This window comes from Aquarana catesbeiana, linkage group LG04, assembly GCF_042186555.1.
Source record: "Aquarana catesbeiana isolate 2022-GZ linkage group LG04, ASM4218655v1, whole genome shotgun sequence".
Lineage (NCBI taxonomy): Eukaryota > Metazoa > Chordata > Amphibia > Anura > Ranidae > Aquarana > Aquarana catesbeiana.
The window spans coordinates 233,723,454-233,744,815 of record NC_133327.1 but is presented as its reverse complement, the minus strand read 5'-3'; the positions used below and the strand labels follow the sequence as shown (position 1 = coordinate 233,744,815).

At 41.6% G+C, this 21,362-nt stretch overlaps 1 protein-coding gene across 6 annotated transcripts in view; it reads right to left on the bottom strand.

Annotated features, from left to right (window-relative positions):
- Nucleotides 1-21,362, bottom strand: part of KCNMB2 (potassium calcium-activated channel subfamily M regulatory beta subunit 2) — an 846,546-nt gene that overhangs the window by 124,070 nt on the left and 701,114 nt on the right. For all 6 annotated transcript variants that reach the window (XM_073626249.1, XM_073626251.1, XM_073626250.1 and 3 more), the window contains one exon: nt 20,018-20,213. In XM_073626249.1, the coding sequence (XP_073482350.1) occupies nt 20,018-20,213 (196 nt within the window). The remainder of the gene's footprint in view (nt 1-20,017; nt 20,214-21,362) is intronic.

The window sequence follows — 21,362 nt, the reverse complement described above, 5'->3', positions numbered from 1 at the left end:
ACCAGAGAGTACCCTCTTATAACCAGAGGTATTTAGGGTGGACAGGGGCCCTTCGCAAGGTGGTAGCTTTGCCTCTGCCCCCTATCCAATTAATATTGATAAGCATTGCAATAGTCACAGGGAAGGCACAAATTTGCATTGTCTGTAGTAGCATGGCCTGCTTCAGACACCAACACCCTAAAAATGCTTTCTACCTTGTGAAGTGACAGGCAGGTGCACAGCTTTGATCATTGGTACTATCTGTCTAGTAGGGATGGGCTGTCTGTTCACTTTTTCTTGTAATTTTTCATATGTATTTCCACAATACTGGTCTTAAAAAGTGAAAGCAGTACAGCAGATGCGACTTATGTTGGCCATTGATGGTGTCGTTTGATTAAAGATTACAGAAGATTCCTTGAAAGGCTTATTGGCACTGAGTGCAAAGGCGTATTTGACCCCTAGGGGTCGCATAAAGGAGGTGAGCGTCCATTGCATGTGTTGGTGGGAACACTCAGGATAAAGTTTTGTTAGAAGAATCATCACCGTGGAGGATTTCTTATTATTGAATATTGGACTTTTTTGCATCACTTAATTTTTATATTTTTTTTATATATTGCATTATCACTGGAAAGTATTTTTCTTGGTAAATTATTTATTATTGCAGCATTATTATTGTAGCACTATTTAATTTTCATTTTCCATATTATTTTTTGTGGGACTTTTTTGCCTAATTTTTTTCATATTCTTTATATTTGCATTATCACTGGAAAGTTGTATTTTGTTATATTATAATTGCAGCGCTGTCACACTTACATTTTTATACTAAAAAACATTAACCCAGAGTTTGGCTTATAGTAGCACTGTGTAGTGCTATACAGTAATTTGTCACTGGAAGTATTGTTTGCCCCATCTCAGCTAAGTACTTGTAAGTTTATGTAGTTGCAGTATCCTTCCTAGCCTTCTGATTGCAACCAAAAAAAACACTTGATTAAAATAAAATCCAATCCATTGCTCTTCTTTGCACATCTCTGTTGCTCTTTGTGTAAGTGTATTAGTACCATAGTTTGATATAGAGATAATACAATACTTGCACACCATTCGGCTGGTTTAACCAGTGATGGTACAGCTAGGTAGTGTACCTATTGGCAAGCTAAAGGAATGGCTGTTAATCATTTCTATGTTTATTAAAGCTGAACTCCAAGCAGATATAAAAGACAATAATTCAGCTCTGTAATAATTAATACACAATTAAAAGTATTTTTTAAATGCACCTGAATTTCATTTGGTATTAGATTTAGCAACCATCTATACAACAGGGCTCAGAGGGAAAAGTAGAATAGGGAACCGATCTTTTGTGCTGTAGTACAAAGAACATTGCTAGGGCCTGGATTTGAACCCAGAGCCTGGATTTAAACCCAGAGCCTCTGCTGTGTTAGGCAATTTCTCTTCTTGCTGCGCTACCTGGAATGCTGGACAGCTGCTGGGACACTTGCTTGGACAATTCCTTGAATGATCCTTTCTCGAACCTTGTTTGTCTTGAACTCTGGACTCTTTGCTCCTCCCATGAACTTCCTGCTTTTCGCCATGTCTCTTCACTTCCAGTTTGCCAGATTATTGTGCTCTCTCCAGCCAGTATCTCGCTCCCATCTTCCATGCTGCCGTCCATATTTTGCTACCACTCGTTATTGACCCTCCTGGTGGAGCGATCTTGAGTACCTGGTACTAACATACAGCAAAATCCATCTCCACTATCAGGAGCTCTGGTGAACACCGGTCAGTACTTAAACTCTGTACCTCAGATGAGCACGCTTCATTCACTAGGGCGACTGCTTGTGTACCTATCCTGCTGGTCGGTGGTAATTCCACTACAACAACTGGACTTCGAATCTGACCTCTAATCATGACAAACATGCTCATAGGAGGGTAGAGCAGGTGTGACAAAAAGGTGAGATCATCAGTCTCTATTCACTGCCAAGCCATGGGCTGGAGAAAAGACAAGATGGGACAAAGTGTCTAAATATTACTTTACTGCAGCAGAGAAAAATCAGGTCTCCTGCCCTGGCAGACAGGGCAGTGTTGAGTGGCAGAGATGGGAAAAACTCAGGACTGGATGGACAGAAATACAAATTCTTTGGAAGTTACAACAGCTGCCTGAGTGTATTTGCACATTTAGCTGTTAGATTGGAGTACAGTTTTAAATGCAGGCATTCCACTTACACTGAAAGAACAGTCGTTCATAAACAAAGTCTTGGTCGGTTAAACAGGACTTGTTTAATGATGCTGTCCACTCCAACTTCCTTCACATTAAACATGTCCAGTGTCACAGAACCATGGTCCTGTTTAAGAAATTCATTCTTGCGCGCAGGGGCTATAAGCTTAAATTAATGAGACTGTAGTTCAGGAAGTTGTTCTTAACTACTTAATTAGCTATAGATTTGCATACTGAAGCATTTTTTTTTAAACTGGAATTGTCTGCATTAGAACTGGTTTATTGAACTTAAATGATTGCATTCTATGGCCCAGCTATTTATTATTGTGCATATGATGGTGTTTACAGATGGTTCACGTTTATGTGCAATGTGACCTTTCCTTATGCCCAATGCAGCAAGCATCTGTGATATTGGAATGCCTGTGCAACATTGATCCAGATATTATCCAAAACTACCCCTCAGGACATATGAAATTTGAAAGCATATCTACTATACTGTATGCTGTATTTTGGGATATTAGGAAACGAAAAAGAGGAGTTTGGCTGAATGGTTGTTTTGGGATGAATACGGCTGAGTAGTACACAGGAACATATTCAGTCTGGAAATACTGCATTCCTTGCACAAAACCTTCTCTAAGTTTGGCCTTCAACAGCTAAAAAATGTTTAAAAAACATTTCAGGACATACTGTAGCCAATTTTTGTCAATTTCAACCACCTTCAACAATGTGTTCATTACCTAATGTGTGGACAACATAAATTATAGTCCTTATTCTACTCAGACAAAAAAAAATCAAACCTACTTAGGTTCTACTAGTCTACTCAGACAAATCATAAATCAAAAATGAACTCCTAATTCATAACCTCACAATTAACATCTAGGCTCAAACAAACCATAAAAACATATCCCTTAAAGTGGAGTTCCATCCAAAAATGGAACTTCCACTTTTTGGATTCCTCCCCCCCTCCGGTGTCACATTTGGCACCTTTCAGGGGGAAGGAGGGAGCAGATACCTGTCTAATACAGGTATTTGCTCACACTTCCTAGCATAGATCACAGCGGTGCTTGCAGTGACCTATGCCACTTCCGGTGCCTGCCCCATCCTCCCCCGTCCTCCCCCGCTGTATTCTGGGAGACACACAGGTCCCAGAACACAGCAGGGACCTGAGAGAACGCGCAGCGTGACTTGCGCATGCGCAGTAGGGAACCCGGAAGTGAAGCCGCACGGCTTCACTTCCTTATTCCCTCACCGAGGATGGCAGCAGCATTTTCATTATGGACTGTTATGTTTCAGGATATTTTCTACAATATTTGAGGTGTTAGGTTTATGGAACCATCACGGTTTTCTTAATATTAGTCACTGTTTTATTTGTCAATAAGGTGTACTTTTCATCTTTTCACCTAATTGCTTTATTGACTAACACAGTATAACTATATTGTGCAATCCATATTTATGGTCATACATGGTTTGATAATATTTATTTACTATATATATGCACTTATGGGTTTGTGATGTACACGTTTGTTGAGGATATAGCGCTACACTTTTATATTTTTTATTGTTACTTTTTGCCTTGAGTCTATAGGTGTGTTAGCTGCTATCCTAGTGTTCTCTTTGGTCTAGCGCAGCACTGTACTTATTCTTTTATTAGCAGCTGAGAGCTGAAGAATGGATCGGCTTCGGCTGCCGACATTGCGGGCTCTCTGGACAGGTAAGTGTCCATATATTAAAAGTCAGCAGCTGCAGTATTTGTAGCTGCTGGCTTTTAATATTTTTTTTTTCAGAGGACCTCCGCTTTAAGCTGACCCCAATTTAATACTGAACTTCGCCCTTAAAGGATAACTTTACCTCTTAATTAAAGTTATCATTGCACCGTTCTGAACATGAATTCTCTCCTTTCTCCTCACTACACCTCCCCCCTCTCCCCCCTCTCCCTGCTCACTGATCCGCAGCTAAAACGCAGAGGAACCTCTGAACAACTGATTTTTATCTTTGCAGTGAAACCTGAGCTTCAATTCGCACTGCACATATGTGAACCCAGGCTAAAGATTTACAAGTAGAGGCTACAGCAAAGTGTAAGATTTGGGAAAATACTGGAGAGGAGAAAGATTACATGAACTGTAAACTGTACTGAAAATGCATTTGTCCTTTAAAATGTAAGCAATAAACTTGCTACCCATCATTTGAAAATAATATTGACTTAACCACTAACCCCTAACACTTAAATAACCCCTGATGCAGCATACTTCTGGTGACTGAAATACTGAGTTTAACAGCTATTATTCCAGCACTGAAAACTAAACAAGTAAAAAGATTCACTTAGGCCAACTCTTTTAGACATGCTTTGAATTCTGGTTTAAATTCTAAGAAAAAAATATATATTAAAATAGTTTTATAAATTGCCTATAGACCCCCTAAGATGTGCATGCATAGGGCCTATAAAACATCCAGTAATCCACTAGTATTTACAATTTTACTTTTAGTTCAGCTTACTTTACTGTGATTTTCAATGTGTTTCAAAGGCCCAATAAATCAATAAAGCCTTCAGGGGCATCAGGGGTGCAGTTGAGAAGCCCACATAATGATGGCTGATATGGGAAGCATAATACTGCAGTGCAAACATCTTTCATACTTTCTGGAGTTGTACATGAACACAAAGGCCTAATATGTCTTTTAATCTTTCCAGTTGAAAAAATACTAAGAATTATATGAAGAATGTCCCTTTTTCAGTTCTTCCATCTGTTGTATTCTTACAGTATTAACAACAGAATGATATTTGGCATCAATTATCTTGGCCTGTTTGGATGCAAAAGAGAAGTCAACCATCTTGGCAGATAATGAAAGGAAATAGTAGATGAGATTTAGTGTTCAGTAAACAGCAGACTGCTTTCAAAGATCACTGCTTTACTTGTAGTTTCTATAGAGTTCCTCGGCCTGGTGGATTTAAAAAAATATATATATAGAAAAATGCTACTTGCTATTCAGAGATGTCAGTGCTGTCAAGATTCACTGAACACAGCTGTATGATTCTGGATCATAACAATGCCTAAAGAAGGCAGAGGGAATACACACAAGCAGGTGCAGGATTAAAAGTCAGCAGCCAAAGACTCTAAAGTGTAGTATAAGGTGACCATTTAAAGAAGAAGAAAATCACCTGTACTGTGTAACAGATAACAGGGCAACAAAAACCCAAACACTGTAAAGACAAAGAAGTTGATTTGCTAAAGGCAAATAGACTGTGCACTTTGCAAAAGCAGTTGCACTCTGCAAGGGAATTTGCTCCAGATCTTTGTAAATGAAGTGAAGCTTTACTGTGCAAAGAATACTCAATCTCATGCAAGGAAAATAACAAAAACAGCATTTTTGCTTTCACATGATTGGATTATGTAAGTCAGCAGAGCTTCCCATTATTTACAAGTTCTGGAGCAAATTCCCTTGCAGAGTGCAACTGCACTACAATGATAAGGATCATTTTAGCAATGTAACTATATATATATATATATATATATATATATATATATATATATATATATATATATATAATTTTTTTTAAATCTTAGTGGAAATAACTAACTTTTTTGAAACAAATATCCTTACCCTGGTGTTTTAGCTTTGTGAATTGAGCCTTTTGTATTTTAAGAAATACACTACAGTTCATGTAGTGAAATCTTCCCTATTCAAATGTTTCCATCGTGTAGGGTGATCTTTTTTCATCTCTACATCACTATAGGGTTGATTTACTAAAACTGGAGAGTGCAAAATCTGGTGCAGCTCTGCATAGAAACCAATCAGCGTCTTGGCTTTATTGCCTAAGTTTTAGTATAGTGTATCTTGAAGTATAGGCTTTGTAAGAATTGCAAGAGTTCGAAATCGTGGAATTTTTTATTTGGACACAGCGCAGGTCACATAACCACGAAAAATTGGATCCTTCACTTTTGCAGACACTGCTCTCATTTTTGCAGCTCCAGAAAAAAAACAAAACACTGGGATTGATTTACTAAAACTGGAAAGTGTAAAATCTGGTGCAGCTGTGCATGGTGGCCAATTAGCTTCTAACTTCTCTTAGGGTCGGTTCACACTAGGAAGACTTGTCAGGCGACCTAGCCGCCTGACAAGTAACGTCCTGTTCTGTACAATGGAACCGTTCTAATCGGAGTGACTCAAGTCGCTCCGACTTAGAAAAAGGTTCCTGTACTACTTTGGGGGCGACTTGAGGCGACTTGCATAGACTTCTATATAGAAGTCGTTTTGCAAGTCGCCTCCCCTGTCGTGTCCAGGTCGCCTGAGGCAGTCGCGCTGCAAGTCGCGCTGCCTCAGTGTGAACCGGGGCTCAGTGAAACAAAGGAATTGTATCACTCCAGGCAAATCATGAGGTCTCCACTACTATAAAGCAAGCCAGGTGCCAGGCTTAGTCCAGAGCCAAAAGATGCAGAATGATGAAAAAAAGGGTGGCGGCACTTGCAGCATAAAATAATTATTTTATTAAAATTCGATTAAAAACGAGGACATGACATGCAGCCAGCTCAAAAAGTTCAGCAAACATGTTTTGCACACCTGTGCTTAGTCATTGCAATGATTAAGCACAGGTGTGTGAAACCCGATTACTGAAATTTTTGAGATGGCTGCATGTCATGTCATGTCCTTCGTTTTTACTGGAATTTGAACAAAATAATTATTTTATGCTGGAAGTGCCGTCACTCTTTTCTTCATCATTCAGATTGTAATGTCAGCTTGTTCAATTAAAGTGTTTGTTACCCTAAAAAAACAAAACAAATAGATCCTGTTCCCTTAAAGCATGCATAACAGCACAGTGCTTGTGCTGTATCATTTGCCCCCCCCATGGTATAACCTAAAATACCTGGCTGATCCTGCCTGGTTCTGTCCCCCCCCTGTAAACTGACCACAGTTTATCAGGGCTGCTGAGCCCTAACACAGTGGTCATTTTATGTGCCTTCATCATCCAGAGCCCTGCTCTGTACCTCTGCCCCCCTCTCCCCCCTCCCCCCCTGCCTGTCAGCTACTCCTTCCCTCCGCTGCTATAAAAACAATATTAGATTTATTCCATCCCATCTGTTAACTACCAATATGTGTCCCAGTGTCTGAGCTATATAAAAAACTATACCTATTCCTACCTTATATCAGAGCTTCGCCCAGCGCTCATGTGCCTGCTCGTCTCTCGCCTCCTCTCCCCCCTCCTCTCAGCTGACGTCAGCAGGGGATTCTCTGCCTCTCCCACTGTAGCCGTCAGCCTGGGAGAGGAGAGAGACGAGGAGTCACGTGAGCACCGAGAGATGCTCCGATATAAGGTAGAAATCATCATCTTTTTTATATAGCTCAGACACTGGGACACATATTGTTATTTAACTCCAGTCCTCAAGGCGCCCCAACAGGTCATACTTTAAGGAATTCCCTCAGATGAAATGGCTGTGGTAATTACTAAGGTAGTAAAACTGATCAAATCACCTGTGCAAAATAATCGTGAGCCTGAACACATGACCTGTTGGGGCGCCTTGAGGACTGGAGTTGAGAAACACTGATTTAACAGAGAGGTTGGGATGAATATATTATAGTGGCTTAACAACCAGTTTAAGCTTTGACAAGAAAACCTGGAAGCTGGTTTCTCTACAGAGTTGCACCAGCTTTTGGACTCTCCAGTCTAAGGCCCCTTTCACACTGGGGTGGTGGGGGCGTCGGCGGTAAAACAGCGCTATTTTTAGCGCTGTTTTACTGTCGTTTTTGTGGCGGTATTCGCCCGCTAGCGGTGCGGTTTTAACCCCCGCTGGCGGCCGAAAAAGGGTTAAAACCGCTCGCATAGCGCGGCTATAGCCGCGGTATTGCTGCGGTATAGCCGCGCTGCCCCATTGATTTCAATGGGCAGGAGTGGTTCCAAAGATGCGGCTTGCAGGAGTTTTTTTCTTCTCCTGCCAGCGCACCGCTTCAGTGTGAAAGCCCTCAGGCTTTCACACTGAACAAACAGTAGAGGCTGTTTTGGGTCGGTTTGCAGGCGGTATTTTTAGCGCAATAACACCTGCAAACCGCCCCAGTGTGAAAGGGCTCTTAGTAAATCAACCTTTCTGTAGTATCCACCATTAAAGAAGCTCTGATTGTCACAAAAATAGCAGCCAGCTGGACCTATGATAAGCCCACTTGTGCTGTGTCCACAAAAAAAATCATGGAGTTCAGCTTTAAGAAATCTTTTTTTGTTGATTCATACCTTTCTGAAGAAATATCTGTTTGTTTCAACTTATCTTCTCCCTATTGATTAATGAATGGGAGTTTCAGTGTATTTTACTACCGCCTAAGAAAAGTCAATGTTGTAATGTTGCAAAACAATGAACCAATCAGACAAGGAATAAAAGAGGCATGCACCAGTTGGGAAACGGGAGCTGGATCTACTTACTAGATGACAGTGCTAGGGGAACAGTATGTATAAGTGTACATTAAGCTTAGATTCTGTTATAAATCAGTTACTTGAGAGATATACTATATATAGTACAGTATAAAGGTGTTGTAACTTATAACTACAAATGAGGTCATATACATTTTTATCCCTGTTTAGAAGGCACACACGCAAGGTATATTTTTGCAGACAATAGCTCTTGCAAAAAGTTGTTTTTAGTCTTCAATGGCCTTAGCAAGCACTCTCCATGGTGCTGAAACGTGTTTAAAAATGAATTCCCTTACTAAATTAGCTCATTGGCTAGAAGACTGAACAACTGCTGCTCTGAAAGACAAATGCTGCATAGATCCACAATTATTCCAAAATAACAAAGCCTCCAGATATTTCATTTGTAAATGAAGGGCTTTCTTTCACTTACTGCTGAATTTATCATGGGTTCTTCAGCACTATTCAAACTATGCATTTATAACTGCTCTATAGCACATTATTCTGTTAATATAAATTAAACTGACAGTTAACTAAGGTGTTATAAGATAGGCTTGTATAAAGTTGAATTATTCCTATATTAATATATGGAGGCCCAATTCCAAACAAAACCCTTCTCAGAGTTAGGGAGAATTAACATTGTGGTCAGGATTTTACTGTGGTCTGTGACTTAAAGAGGAACTGCAGTCTGCTCACATAATTTGAAATAAAAACATATTTGCCATTCTGAAGCTTCCCTCCAACCACTTTCCATATTATTTTATATATACTGTGATTCTGTACTTGCCAAATATGCTGCAGAAATCTCCCTCCACTAAATCTGGCTGCATCCATTTTAACTGTGGGCAGCTGAAGCTGCTGCCTGTTCACTTCCTGAATTTACACAGACAAACAGAGGCACACCTCCAGCTCTGCAGCTCTCACTGGCCCTCTTATGACTCATCCCCCCTCCCTTCCTTGAAAACTCACAAGAGTGAGAGAGAGAGCTGTGCATGATGTCATAAGCCTAGGCTTTTTACCAGACAAGAAACAGGAAGTGGGCTGTATAAGGTGTTTACTGGCAGAAAATAAATGTTTTACTATCCAAAGTTAAAACAACAAGGGCAGAGGATTTAATAGATGGAAAGATGAAAAATGGCTGAAGTTCCACTTTAATTGTGGAGATTTTTCCTCCCCTTGTGTCACCAAGACAGAAAAAAAAATGAAAGCAATAAAACTTTGCAGAGGTACTAACTTAACCCCTCCTACAAAACAGTGGTTTATGCTGTGTCTTTTTCCATTAGATATATCCCCCCCCATTTTCTGTCCCTGTGAAACCCTATCAAAAGGACAGGTGATGATAAATCACCCAGGGGATACACAGACAGCAAAAAGGAATTGGTTCCAACCCTTTCCCACTCCACTGAAACAAAATAGTTCTGGCTGTAACTGATCTTTATAGGTGCACTAACCTTCTTTTCCTGGTATGGACAGGGGTAGGGATAGGGGGGGACAGGGGTAGTGGATAGGGGTTTAAAAGCTCTTACAGGTTATTTGTTTTGTCTGTATCCCTATTATAGAAAATGGCCTTCACCTCTGTCCCAAGGATACACCAAAATGTAAGATCTGTCCCAGAGATACACCATAGTTGTCACCAGAACAAATGTCCCCAGTGGGCTTTTTCACCTATAGTGACAACTGTAAATGTTTTACTTTTCTTCTCTTTCTGCCCTGGTGATGACAGTCATCAGTATGGAAAATGAGAGTTAATTGGCCAAAAAGGGAATCTCTACTCTACCCACCAATAGAATAAATGTGTTGGCTTGAGTTTTAAACATATATCTAGCTCAATTCTCAACTATCTGATAAGGATAGAATAATATTGTTAGATCATTCTCAATATCGAGTATTACAGACAATAATTAGTGCTCACTTGTATAATCCTATGAAGAGTGTTGGCACAATGTGAATTTAGGAAAACGGACAGCTAGGAGCCACAAGCACATTGGAGGAGCCACAGACTGTAAGTAAAATGCAGAGGGTAATACCTGGGCAGGAGTCAGGTGACTGAAACCCCAGGTTTCTTTTAAAGTAATATGGTTTTAGCTACATCATTCAATGTCAAACAGAGCTCTAAAGATACAAGGAATTATGGGCTATATTGGTACCTCATCCCTATTTTATACTAGAAAGTTTGTAGAGAACAGCTGAGCGGACTATAATGGTACCAGCAGTGATGATAACCAGCAGTTAATATAATATTATCTTTATTACAAAAATTAAAATCTATACATAACATATTATTCATAAAACCACAAAAACATTGGTTCAATACAGATATTATAGGCCAATCGGATACTATAATATTATAATATTAACTCTATTGTTACTGCGTCAAGAGGTCGACGCGTTTCACAAAAATTGCTTCTAAAGCTCTAAAGTTGAATGCACTTTAATTAGTATTGTAGCCGTGATGCAGTACATTCACTATTCAGTTAACTTGATGAGTAATGAGCACAGATGATACTTTAAATTAAGTGTAATCGGCACTGTATGATATCTTAACATTCAAGAATTCAGGAGTGTTTGAAGCTCTACAAGCTCATCTATATTTAGTGCATGAATGGGTACACAGCATGAGGTCTCCAAGTAACCATATGCTTTTAAAGGATCCAGGCATTACTGACTTACCGACAATTCTGACTATTTTGCCTTAAATTATCATAACTATAACGATTTATTTATGAAGCATTTAAAGCTGCCCCTTTTTAAGCTTTACTTACTGTGGATTCATTTTGTTAAAGCATTACACATACAGTATTTTCGTGATTTAAAAAAAGGTACAGCTATACTTACTTACTTTTTTAGGTTTAAGCCCCCATTCACACTGGTATGGCTTTGAAATCGCGCTACTTCATCATGATTTCAAAGCCGCACATCGGTGTGATTTGCACTGACGATTTCATTGCAGCTTGCGACTTCATACAGCAGAAGTCTATGCAATTGGTAATGAATTTGGCAAAAAGTAGTACAGGAGCCTTATTTGAACGGTTCCATTTCTGACAATGGGGTGCAACTTGTCATGTGATTTGGAACTGTCAAATCGCATGATGAATCGCACCAGTGTGAATGGGGGGCTTATTTACAAAGCGTTAGCACAAATATAATAATCATTTTAGCAATATAACATATTTTTTTTAAATCTCAGTGGAAATAACACATTTTTTTTAAAACAAATATCCTTACTAGGGATGAGCTCGATGTTCAGGTCGAACATAAGTTTATATATACTGTATATGTATATTTATGTATATTTATATATACACACAGTATCTCACATAAGTGAGTACACCCCTCACATTTTTGTAAATATTTTATTATATCTTTTCATGTGACAACACTGAAGAAATGATACTTTGCTACAATGTAAAGTAGTGAGTGTACAGCTTGTATAGCAGTGTAAATTTGCTGTCCCCTCAAAATAACTCAACACTCAGCCATTAATGTCTAAACCGCTGGCAAAAAAGTGCATATATATATATATATATATATATATATATATATGTAGCGCTGGTAGATTTTTATTCTTGTGGGTTAAAGGTTAATCGTGTGGGTTACTTGTTAGAGGAAGTTAGATTTGCCTCTGTTCCAGCTTGGCTGAGTTGCATGTGGTTCCACACTGTGCCAGTGGGTGTCGTTGTCACCATCGGCTGGTGTTGGAAAAGCAACATGTTGAAGCGTATGAGTGCTCCTTTGTCCCGGAGACAACTCGGTGAAGGTGGTCCTCCGAGTTGCATTCTAGGAGAGGGTATTTATGGGACAGACGCCATGTTTAGGGTTTTTTTTTCAGCCACCTGCTGGCCCTCCTGGCCGACAGGTATCTGTTCCGGAGGCCCACGTCGCTGCGGCGTGTGGGTGGGCCCAGAAGCCTGTCTGGGGCCTACAACAGCAACAGAGGAATGGTCCTGTGCTGTCTATCCTGAGTGAAGAAGCTGGAGAACCGAGAAGATCCCAGGGGAGGACCCATCATGGAAGGATCATGCAGAGTGCTGGTCTGGAGAGGGGCCTGGTGACTCGATTGGAGGACGTATCCTGAAGTAATCTTACTGCATAGTACTGCCAGGTTGGCTTAAAGGTTCAAGTACTGTGTCTGACATTCATTGCAAACCAATACATCCTGTGGCAGAAGATCATACAGGTTTTATTCCAAACAAGTCTGTGGCAGAGACTTTTGTTCATGCTGCGTACTGGCTGCTAGGCAAGTGAGAGAGGCCTATCCAGGCGGGCAAAGATTGGGTCCCACAAGGGGGAACGCATTCAACCATTCAACCGCAAGTGTTCAATTCCAGAAAATGTTCTAAGGAATACTAAGGAAAGGTATTTGAGCTTCCCTGCAACTTTCCTTCTGCCTCTTTCCTGCTACTTCCTTTATTATTTGTTCATTAAAGCATTAAAAAATCTACTCAAGTGTTGGTGTCGACATCGTCCAGAGGTAAACTCAACGGGACCCTAGACCCGCTGCCGGTGAAACAGAGGTGTCAAGAGTAAAGGTAACAGCCCGCTTTAAACCAGCAGCTCCACCGAGAGTTAGTGCTACATGTGGGGGCTCGTCTGGGATTTGTTAGCCATCAGTTCTTGCAACCTCAAGAAGTGTTTCATCAGGAGTTTATGGTGAGAGCTGGCATTTTCTCAGGAGAAGAAGAGGTTAAAAGTTGCAGGATTTTATTTCTGAGTGCATAGGCGGCGGGCGCCAGTAAAAGCCCGGGAGCTACGTGATCAGAAGAACAAGTGGGAGGAGCCTACCCTACTTGATACCGCGTGGGACGCGTGTATGTGGCGCCAGAGAGAAAGAGAGGCCTCGTGATCGTGCTGAGAAGATCAGAGTGTGGCCAAGTCTTTTCCAGCGATGCAGCCAATTATGGGACCAAGAATGTTCCCTGCGAGCACCGTGTTGAGTACTGTGCTGACCAGAACCCTGCTTACAGATACCGGTATTCGTCTGAAGCTGCAGGGGAGGTTTGTTCTCTATACCGTCTGAGATATCGAAGGGCTGGGCATGATTTGCCACAAATGTGAAGGACTGGCCGTACATCTCCATCCATTTGGTCGCTGCCCGCAATGTGGAGAATATTTGTTTGTCACCCCATGCTTATCGTATGGCCTGGGCTACAGGTGTCGCCACAGTAGAAGCTGCTACTCCTGTTGAAAGAGAACGGCAGGCCGTGACTTTGCCTGTTGTTGACGAGAATGTTCCGGAGAGAGACACCGCTGTTACCGATTCATCAGCGGACATTGCTTTGATTTCCACGTCCACTATGCCTATCCCTGTTGTACCTGTCCAGAGGAAGGTGGGATATGTGAAGGCTTCCCGCGGCCGTGGCCGAGGCCTACCCCAGAGACTACCCGAACCGGTTCCAACAAAGTCCACGATAGGAACGGGTGAGCAATTAATGGGGAATGTATCTGGGACTGTAAATAAATATCTGCCAGCAGAAGAGCTGGAAGATTCGGAGATAGAATCCATGTTGGATCTCTCCGATGATGATGACCTATTTGAGACTATGTCACAAGAACTGTTATGGGCTCAAGGCGAGGATGTCACCTCTGCTATGACTTTCCCTTAATGGACAGCCCTGAGTTCTGGGAAGACATCACCTTGTGTGGAGCCACACAGCACTGTAAATGAGACATTGTCAAAACTTGCTAGTTCATTTCGGACACCAGCTGGGTCCTATTTGTCTGTGCCTAAGCCTTTCCGAAAAACTGGATGTTCTGTTGCTATGGATGTATGCTTCAGTGGATGTTTTATGCACTGGAACTATGGTCAGCACATTCATGCTGACAAAGTGGTCATTTGCAGACCCGGAAAAGATGACGTTGTATATTTCATCACTACAGTGGATAAACTGGGAAAAACACGGACATCGGTTTTTATTGGTTATTATGGACAAAAGAACTTTTAGATAGTTAGTTAGTGTCAGTATATAGAGATCTTCGTGGTCAAGATCTGAATACTCATCTCAGTGTTTCAAATCCAAGGACTTCTTTTTTGCTAGCTGGATTTCTTTCATTTAAGAAAAAATTTATATATAGGGATGGACTCCTAAAGATTATTCTGATGTAGATAATGGGAAGAGAGTTTCATTTTTTTCAAATGAGACTTTGCTCCTGAAACTGTATAGGTTGCATGTGTGGTTAATATGTTTTCCTTTTCAGGATCCATTTGATCTCCTATCAAGCTGTTAGGATTTTCAGCTAGATAGATAGTGGGGTTATGTACAGTCATAGGATGGTTTTGTTTGCGGATGTGAACATATTGTTTTACAAATGTTAATCTTATAATGTCTTCCTACTGTCTTTCCTTTTTCTTTGCTAAATCCAAGTTTTAAGCTCAAATACCTGCTCTCAGGCTTGGAAGTTATTATTTTTGTGACAGATGTTGAGGACAATGTCTATTGTAGCGGGAGGGAGTATGTAGCGATGGTAGATTTTTTAATCTAAAAGAGATAAATGGCGCAAGAACACACATGAAACATGAATAATAGAAAATAATATACATGAACATAAAAACAAATCCAGGATAAAAGGGGCGGTGTAACTAAATCTCCTGAATATGCAAAATCAAAACTGTAAAAATATATATATAAACTCAGCCAAACGTCCAGAGAGAGACAAAAATAATAGTCAATGAAAAAATATAAAATCAATGAAAAAATTAGTTCAAAGGAATCTGATACTGTGCACCAGCGGCAGCTTACTTGAGAGTGGAACCAAACAGCTCTGAAAGATAATGTAAAAGAAGGCAAGAAGCGCCAATCTAAGTGCAGTATCATAAAGACTTTAATTTAAAATATATAAAAACAACAGCCAAATGGCTACTCACAAGGACAGGATAAATACAGGCAAGGACATATAATGGGTCCAGGGACGTCCTCCTCAGATGTTATAAAGGTGCATAGTGCAGGTTCCGGTGGAGAAGCTGTCAGCGCTGTGGTATGCAGGTGGTCTGTGAGGTCTCTGCTATGGGTGCTGAACTGCAAGGAAGATGGAGGGGTCCGGGTGTCCGCAAAGAGAGCCAGCATCTAATGGGACATGGAGAGCCAGGGCCGTAGCAGGAAGCAGGAACCGGATGGAAACCGGCGTGGAGCGCAAACAATGTTCCAGGAACCAAAGGGCGGAAGTGACGTATGGACGTGTCAGATGACGCGTTTCAATGCTTCCGCATTTTCTTCAGATCTGAAGAACATGCGGAAGCATTGAAAGACGTTATCTGACGTCCCTGGACCCATTATATGTCCTTGCCTGTATTTATCCTGTCCTTGTGAGTAGCCATTTGGCTGTTGTTTTTATATATTTTAAATTAAAGTCTTTATGATACTGTACTTAGATTGGTGCTTCTTGCCTTCTTTTACATTTTAGATTTTTTAATCTACCGCTGATAGGTTAATCTTGTGGTTTAGTTGTTAGAGGAAGTTAGATTTTCCTCTGTTCCAGCTTGGCATGTGGTTCCACACTGTGCCGGTGGGTGTCGTTGTCACCATCAGCTGGTGTTGGAAAAGCAACGTGTTGAAGCGTATGAGTGCTCCTCTGTCCCAGAGACAACTCAGTGGAGGTGGTCCTCCGAGTTGCATTCTGGGAGAGGGTATTTATGGGACAGATGCCATGTTTAGGGGTTTTTTTTTCAGCCACCTGCTGGCCCTCCTGGCCGACAGGTATGCGTTAAGAGTACCACCTCGTGGTCCTCCGTTCCGGAGGCCCACGTCGCTGCAGCATGTGGGTGGGCCCAGAAGCCTGTCTGGGGCCTACCACAGCAGCAGAGGAATGGTCCTGAGCTGCCTATCCTGAGTGAAAAAGCTGGACAACCGAGAAGATCCCAGGGGAGGACCCGTCATGGAAGGATCATGCAGAGTGCTGGTCTGGAGAGGGGCCTGGTGACTCGGTTGGAAGACGTATCCTGAAGTAATCTTACTGCATACTACTGCCGGATTGGCTTAAAGGTTCAAGTACTGTGTTTGACATTCATTGCAAACCAATACATCCTGTGGCAGAGGATCGTACGGGTTTTATTCCAAACAAGTCTGTGGCAGAGACTTTTGTTCATGTTGCATACTGGCTGCTAGGCAAGTGAGAGAGGCCTATCCAGGCGGGCAAAGATTGGGTCCCACAAGGGGGAACGCATTCAACCATTCAACCGCAAGTGTTCAATTCCAGAAAATGTTCTAAGGAATACTAAGGAAAAGTATTTGAGCTTCCCTGCAACTTTCCTTCTGCCTCTTTCCTGCTACTTCCTTTATTATTTGTTCATTAAAGCATTGAAAAAATCTACTCAAGTGTTGGTGTCTACATCGTCCAGAGGTAAACTCAACGGGACCCTAGACCCGGTGCCGGTGAAACAGAGGTGTCAAGAGTGAAGGTAACAGCCCGCTTTAAACCACCAGCTCCACCGAGAGTTAGTGCTACATATATATATGCATTTACCATAGACTATATATTCAGTGTTTACTCGATATTCAGTCAGTGCAGGCAGTGTTAATATATATACAGTCTCGTATATACACTCTGCATCCAGTGTAGCCTATATCTACAGTGCATTCGGTGATGTACTGTTTCTAATACACTTCAGGCAGTGTACACAGTATCTTATACAGTGTTTACAGTTTCTAATACACTTCTGGTGGTGTACACAATACAGTTCAGCCGTTGTACAGTTTCTAATACAGTGCAGGCAGTGTAAACAGTATCTAATACAGTGTGTACAGTTTATACTACTTTTCTGGTGGTGTACACGGTATCTAATAATGTGTGTACAGTTTCTACTATACTTCTGGTGGTGTACACAGTATACAATACAGTGCAGCCGTTGTACAGTTTCTAATACACTTCAGGCAGTGTGTACACAGTATCTAATACAGTGTAGTGTGGTGTTGCAAAACAAAAAATACATCATGTCCAGAAGGCCATCGAGGAGAGTCAGACGCTCACAGGACACTAAAAGAGGGCAAGCAGCCTCTGTGTCTACAGTCAACAGTGGTGGTCATGGACATCCTTTGCATGTGACCGTGGGGCACGCTTTTCCTTTTTTTCTGCTGCTGGCCGTGTTATTGAACCACAACATGCAGAAGAGTTGGTGGAGTGGATAACAAAGCCATCCTCATCCTCCGTCACCCAGGCTCAGAGTAGTTTGCCTTCCAACGCAGCTGCCAAAGCAGCCTATTCCACCAGCTCCTTGTCCACAGTCCCTCCTTCTGTAGCCCCACCATCATGCATGAAGGAGTCCCCAGAATTATTCGACCACAGTGTCAGGTACATGCTACTAGAGAATACGCAGCGGTTTGAAGGCTCCGATGTTGGTTCCCAGGTTGAGGAAGGGAGTAAGGGGAGCCTAGAGAGAGGGGGTGCCACAGAAGGACAAGAAACTGGCAGTCATGTTTCCCCAGCTGCAGCATACTGCCAAGTTTGCTCCAGTGACGAGGAGGGAGGGGATGATGAGGTCACTGACTGTACTTGGGTGCCTGAGAGAAGAGAGAAGGAAAGTGAGGAGGAGGAGGCAGGATGTCCACTAGGGGGCAGCTTAAGGGCAGCCATGAGCGTGGCCAGAATAGCAGCCGCTTGGGCACCACATATTTGACCAGACATATGACGACCTCCCATGCAGTCCATTGGCAACATCACTTGAAAGACTCACATCAAAGAAAAAGGCAGACTTCTCCTTGCTCCTCATCTGGGATCTCCAACCTTACTACACCTCCAGTCCTCTCAAAAACCTGCACTGAGAGGAATGAAGGTATAGCAATAGGTGTCCCAAGTACTTGCAGCCAATCTGCTAGCAGTACACCACCAATTGATTTTAGCAGGCCAATTTCCCCACCCCAGTTGCTGAACCGTAAAAAGAAATTCGGTCCCAGCCATCCACGTGCTCAGCGCCTAAATGCTAGTTTGGCCAAATTGCTAATATCAAGTCAACCTCTGCCAATTTGTAATACTTCAGTAACTTTATAGTTGAAACATGCTGAGCCCACAGCACCATTCTAGACCCGATGCTTTCACCTGTCCATAGATAAACAGGTTGTCAGCTTAAATAAACCTGTCCTGGCTGATCATTGTAGAAAATAGATAAATAAAAGCAATTTTCTGATCTCCACTCTTTCATGTACTTTTATTCAAGCATCAACAGCAGGGGTCTTCAAACTACGGCCCTCCAGTTGTTCGAGAACTACAATTCCCATCATGCCTAGTCATATCTCTAAATGTCAGAGTCCTTCAATGCCTCATGGGACGTGTAGTTCTGCAACAGCTGGAGGGCCATAGTTTGGAGATCCCTGATCAACAGTATAGCTGCAATCATGTGATCAAGCCATTCGTGGTGAAACGCATTAAGGTGCGTAGTGGTTTCTTTTGGTTGTAGACCTCACAATTGCAGCTATACTGTTGATGCATGAATATAAGTATTTAGAAAAGTGGAGATCAGAGCGCAGCTCTTATTTATCTTTTCACTTCGGTATTGAAACAAAAATGTATCTCATTAAAGGAACTGACTTTTTACAGATTGGTGGAGTGGGGCCTCATATTGCTCTAATGTTAAAGAGGAACTGCAGTCTGCTCACATAACTTGTAATAAAAACATATTTGCCATTCTGAAGCTTCCTTTCAACCACTTTACATATTATTTTATATATACTGTGATTCTGTACTTGCCAAATATGATACAGAAATCTCCCTCCACTGAGTCTGGCTGCAACCATTTTACCTGTGGGCAGCTGAAGCTGCTGTCTGTTCACTTCCTGGATTTGCACAGACACACACCTCCAGCTCTGCAGCTCTCATTGGCCCTCTTATGACTCACACCTTCCCTTCCTGGCAAACTCTCAGGAGAGTGGGAGAGAGCTGTGCATGATGTCATAAGCCTAGGCTAATGACCAAACAAGAAATAGGAAGTGGGCTGTATAAGGTTTTTACTGGTAGAAAAAAATATGTTTACTATCCAAAGTTAAAACAACAAGGTCCGAAGATTTAATAGATGGAAAGATGAAAAAATACTAAAGGTCCACTTTAAGGACTTTTCCATTTGCAGGCACAAAGTTACAATTCTATGTTCACATTCATATACCCTAAATGCTGTACTACTGCAAAAACTAATACTCAGGGTTAGTTATAGAGGAAATAGGGCTTTCGGAAAAAAATGTACATGTAGTGGCCAAATCAGAATTTCAGTGCAAGCTTTAAATACACTAAGCAAACACGTGTTGGAATATTTCACATGTAAACATCAGTTCTGTTAGTTAAGAATACAAACTCTGAATCATGCCACATTACCAAAAACATGTCTAAATTTTTGATCTGTTGCATCTTCCACGTTTTTGTCTCTAGGCAAAGCCAAAATTGTATCACAAATTCTGTTTTCTGTACATCAGAGAATATTATATCTATGCCGGAAAATTACAGAACTCAAAAGTGTTCACTCCTACCTCGGTATTTACTTTCAAAGTTTCCTCATTGTGGTACAGAAGAACTTTCTGTCCCGATAAGGTCAGGTTTACATGGACCTGTAGACAGGGGTACTGTGAGATTTTCCAGCAGTCTGGACCACAGCTAAAAGAGCAGTTGAAGGTTTCTGTTATCGAAGCATTCAATAACGTGCATTGAGTTTCTACTGTCCACACACTGAAAAATATAAAAGAGGTCAACAATATGAAATGTTTGAACTGTAAGCATGCACAGTGCAATATAGTGGAGCAAAATATAACAATGAATACAAGTGTTTAAAGAACAATACATAAAGTAGTTGCCTATAAAGTCAGTCACATATACTGTTTTGCCATCCAATAGTATGTGCAGCAGGATTTTTGTTTCAGCAAGTTATTTTCCATTCATGTAACAAAACAATATCATCTTCTTCTTCTAATAAAAACTATTTGCATTGCCATAATCTGCATACAGAAAATACTATTGGCCAGTTAGACCTGTGGCTTGATAGTATTCATAAGTGTTGCCTTTTTCTGCATGAAAATGTGTAGCAACCAGGGCTTTTTTTCAGCTGAAACTCGGTGGAACTAAGTTCCACCACCTCTGGCTCAGGCCCTCTGCTCCCTGCTCACCACTATCAATTGTAAACTCAGAAGTCCGGCTCCTGTGTTTACAAGTGACAGCTTGTCTCCCAATGGCTCCCACAGATCTGTTCTCCTGAGTGGCCTCCACTGAATGCAGAATGGGGACAAGGGAGATTCAGGTGCCTGGGGTGCAGTGCAGATGCCGACACCTCCACTTGATAATCTCCCCACAAGTGAGAGAGGTGGAGGCATCTACAGTGTGTGGGCAGGTACTAAAGCCGACTGGGTGCTTCAGCCTAATACAGAAACAAAAGTAAGACATGTGGAAGATGGTGCAGCTTTTAAGGAGGTGGGAAGAAGATGGGGGGTAGAAAAGTGGGGAGGGGTATTGCATGTAGAGGTCAGAGCTGAAAAGGGGTGAAAGTTAAATGTGGATGGGGATTGCAGAGGTAAGCAAAAGTGGAAGAAGGCTGAACTCTGCACTTCTGTCTGCACTTCTGTTCTGATCTGTATGCAGCGCACCCCCGTACACTGCACTCTGTTTGTAATGCACTCTTTTAAGACCTCCCACTGTTAGTGTCATTTGACCACACCTACTATTTGATATGGTTTGGAGGGTGCGGGGGGAGGGGTTTTTTGAAATGGTCGTGTTAGCGTTCCTGTACCTATTTTCTGAGAAAAAAAGCCCTGGTAGCAACTATAGGTGCAGGGGGTTCAGAAATATCCACATTTTTGGAATGTGTGCTGTGGTCTCTACTGTAGC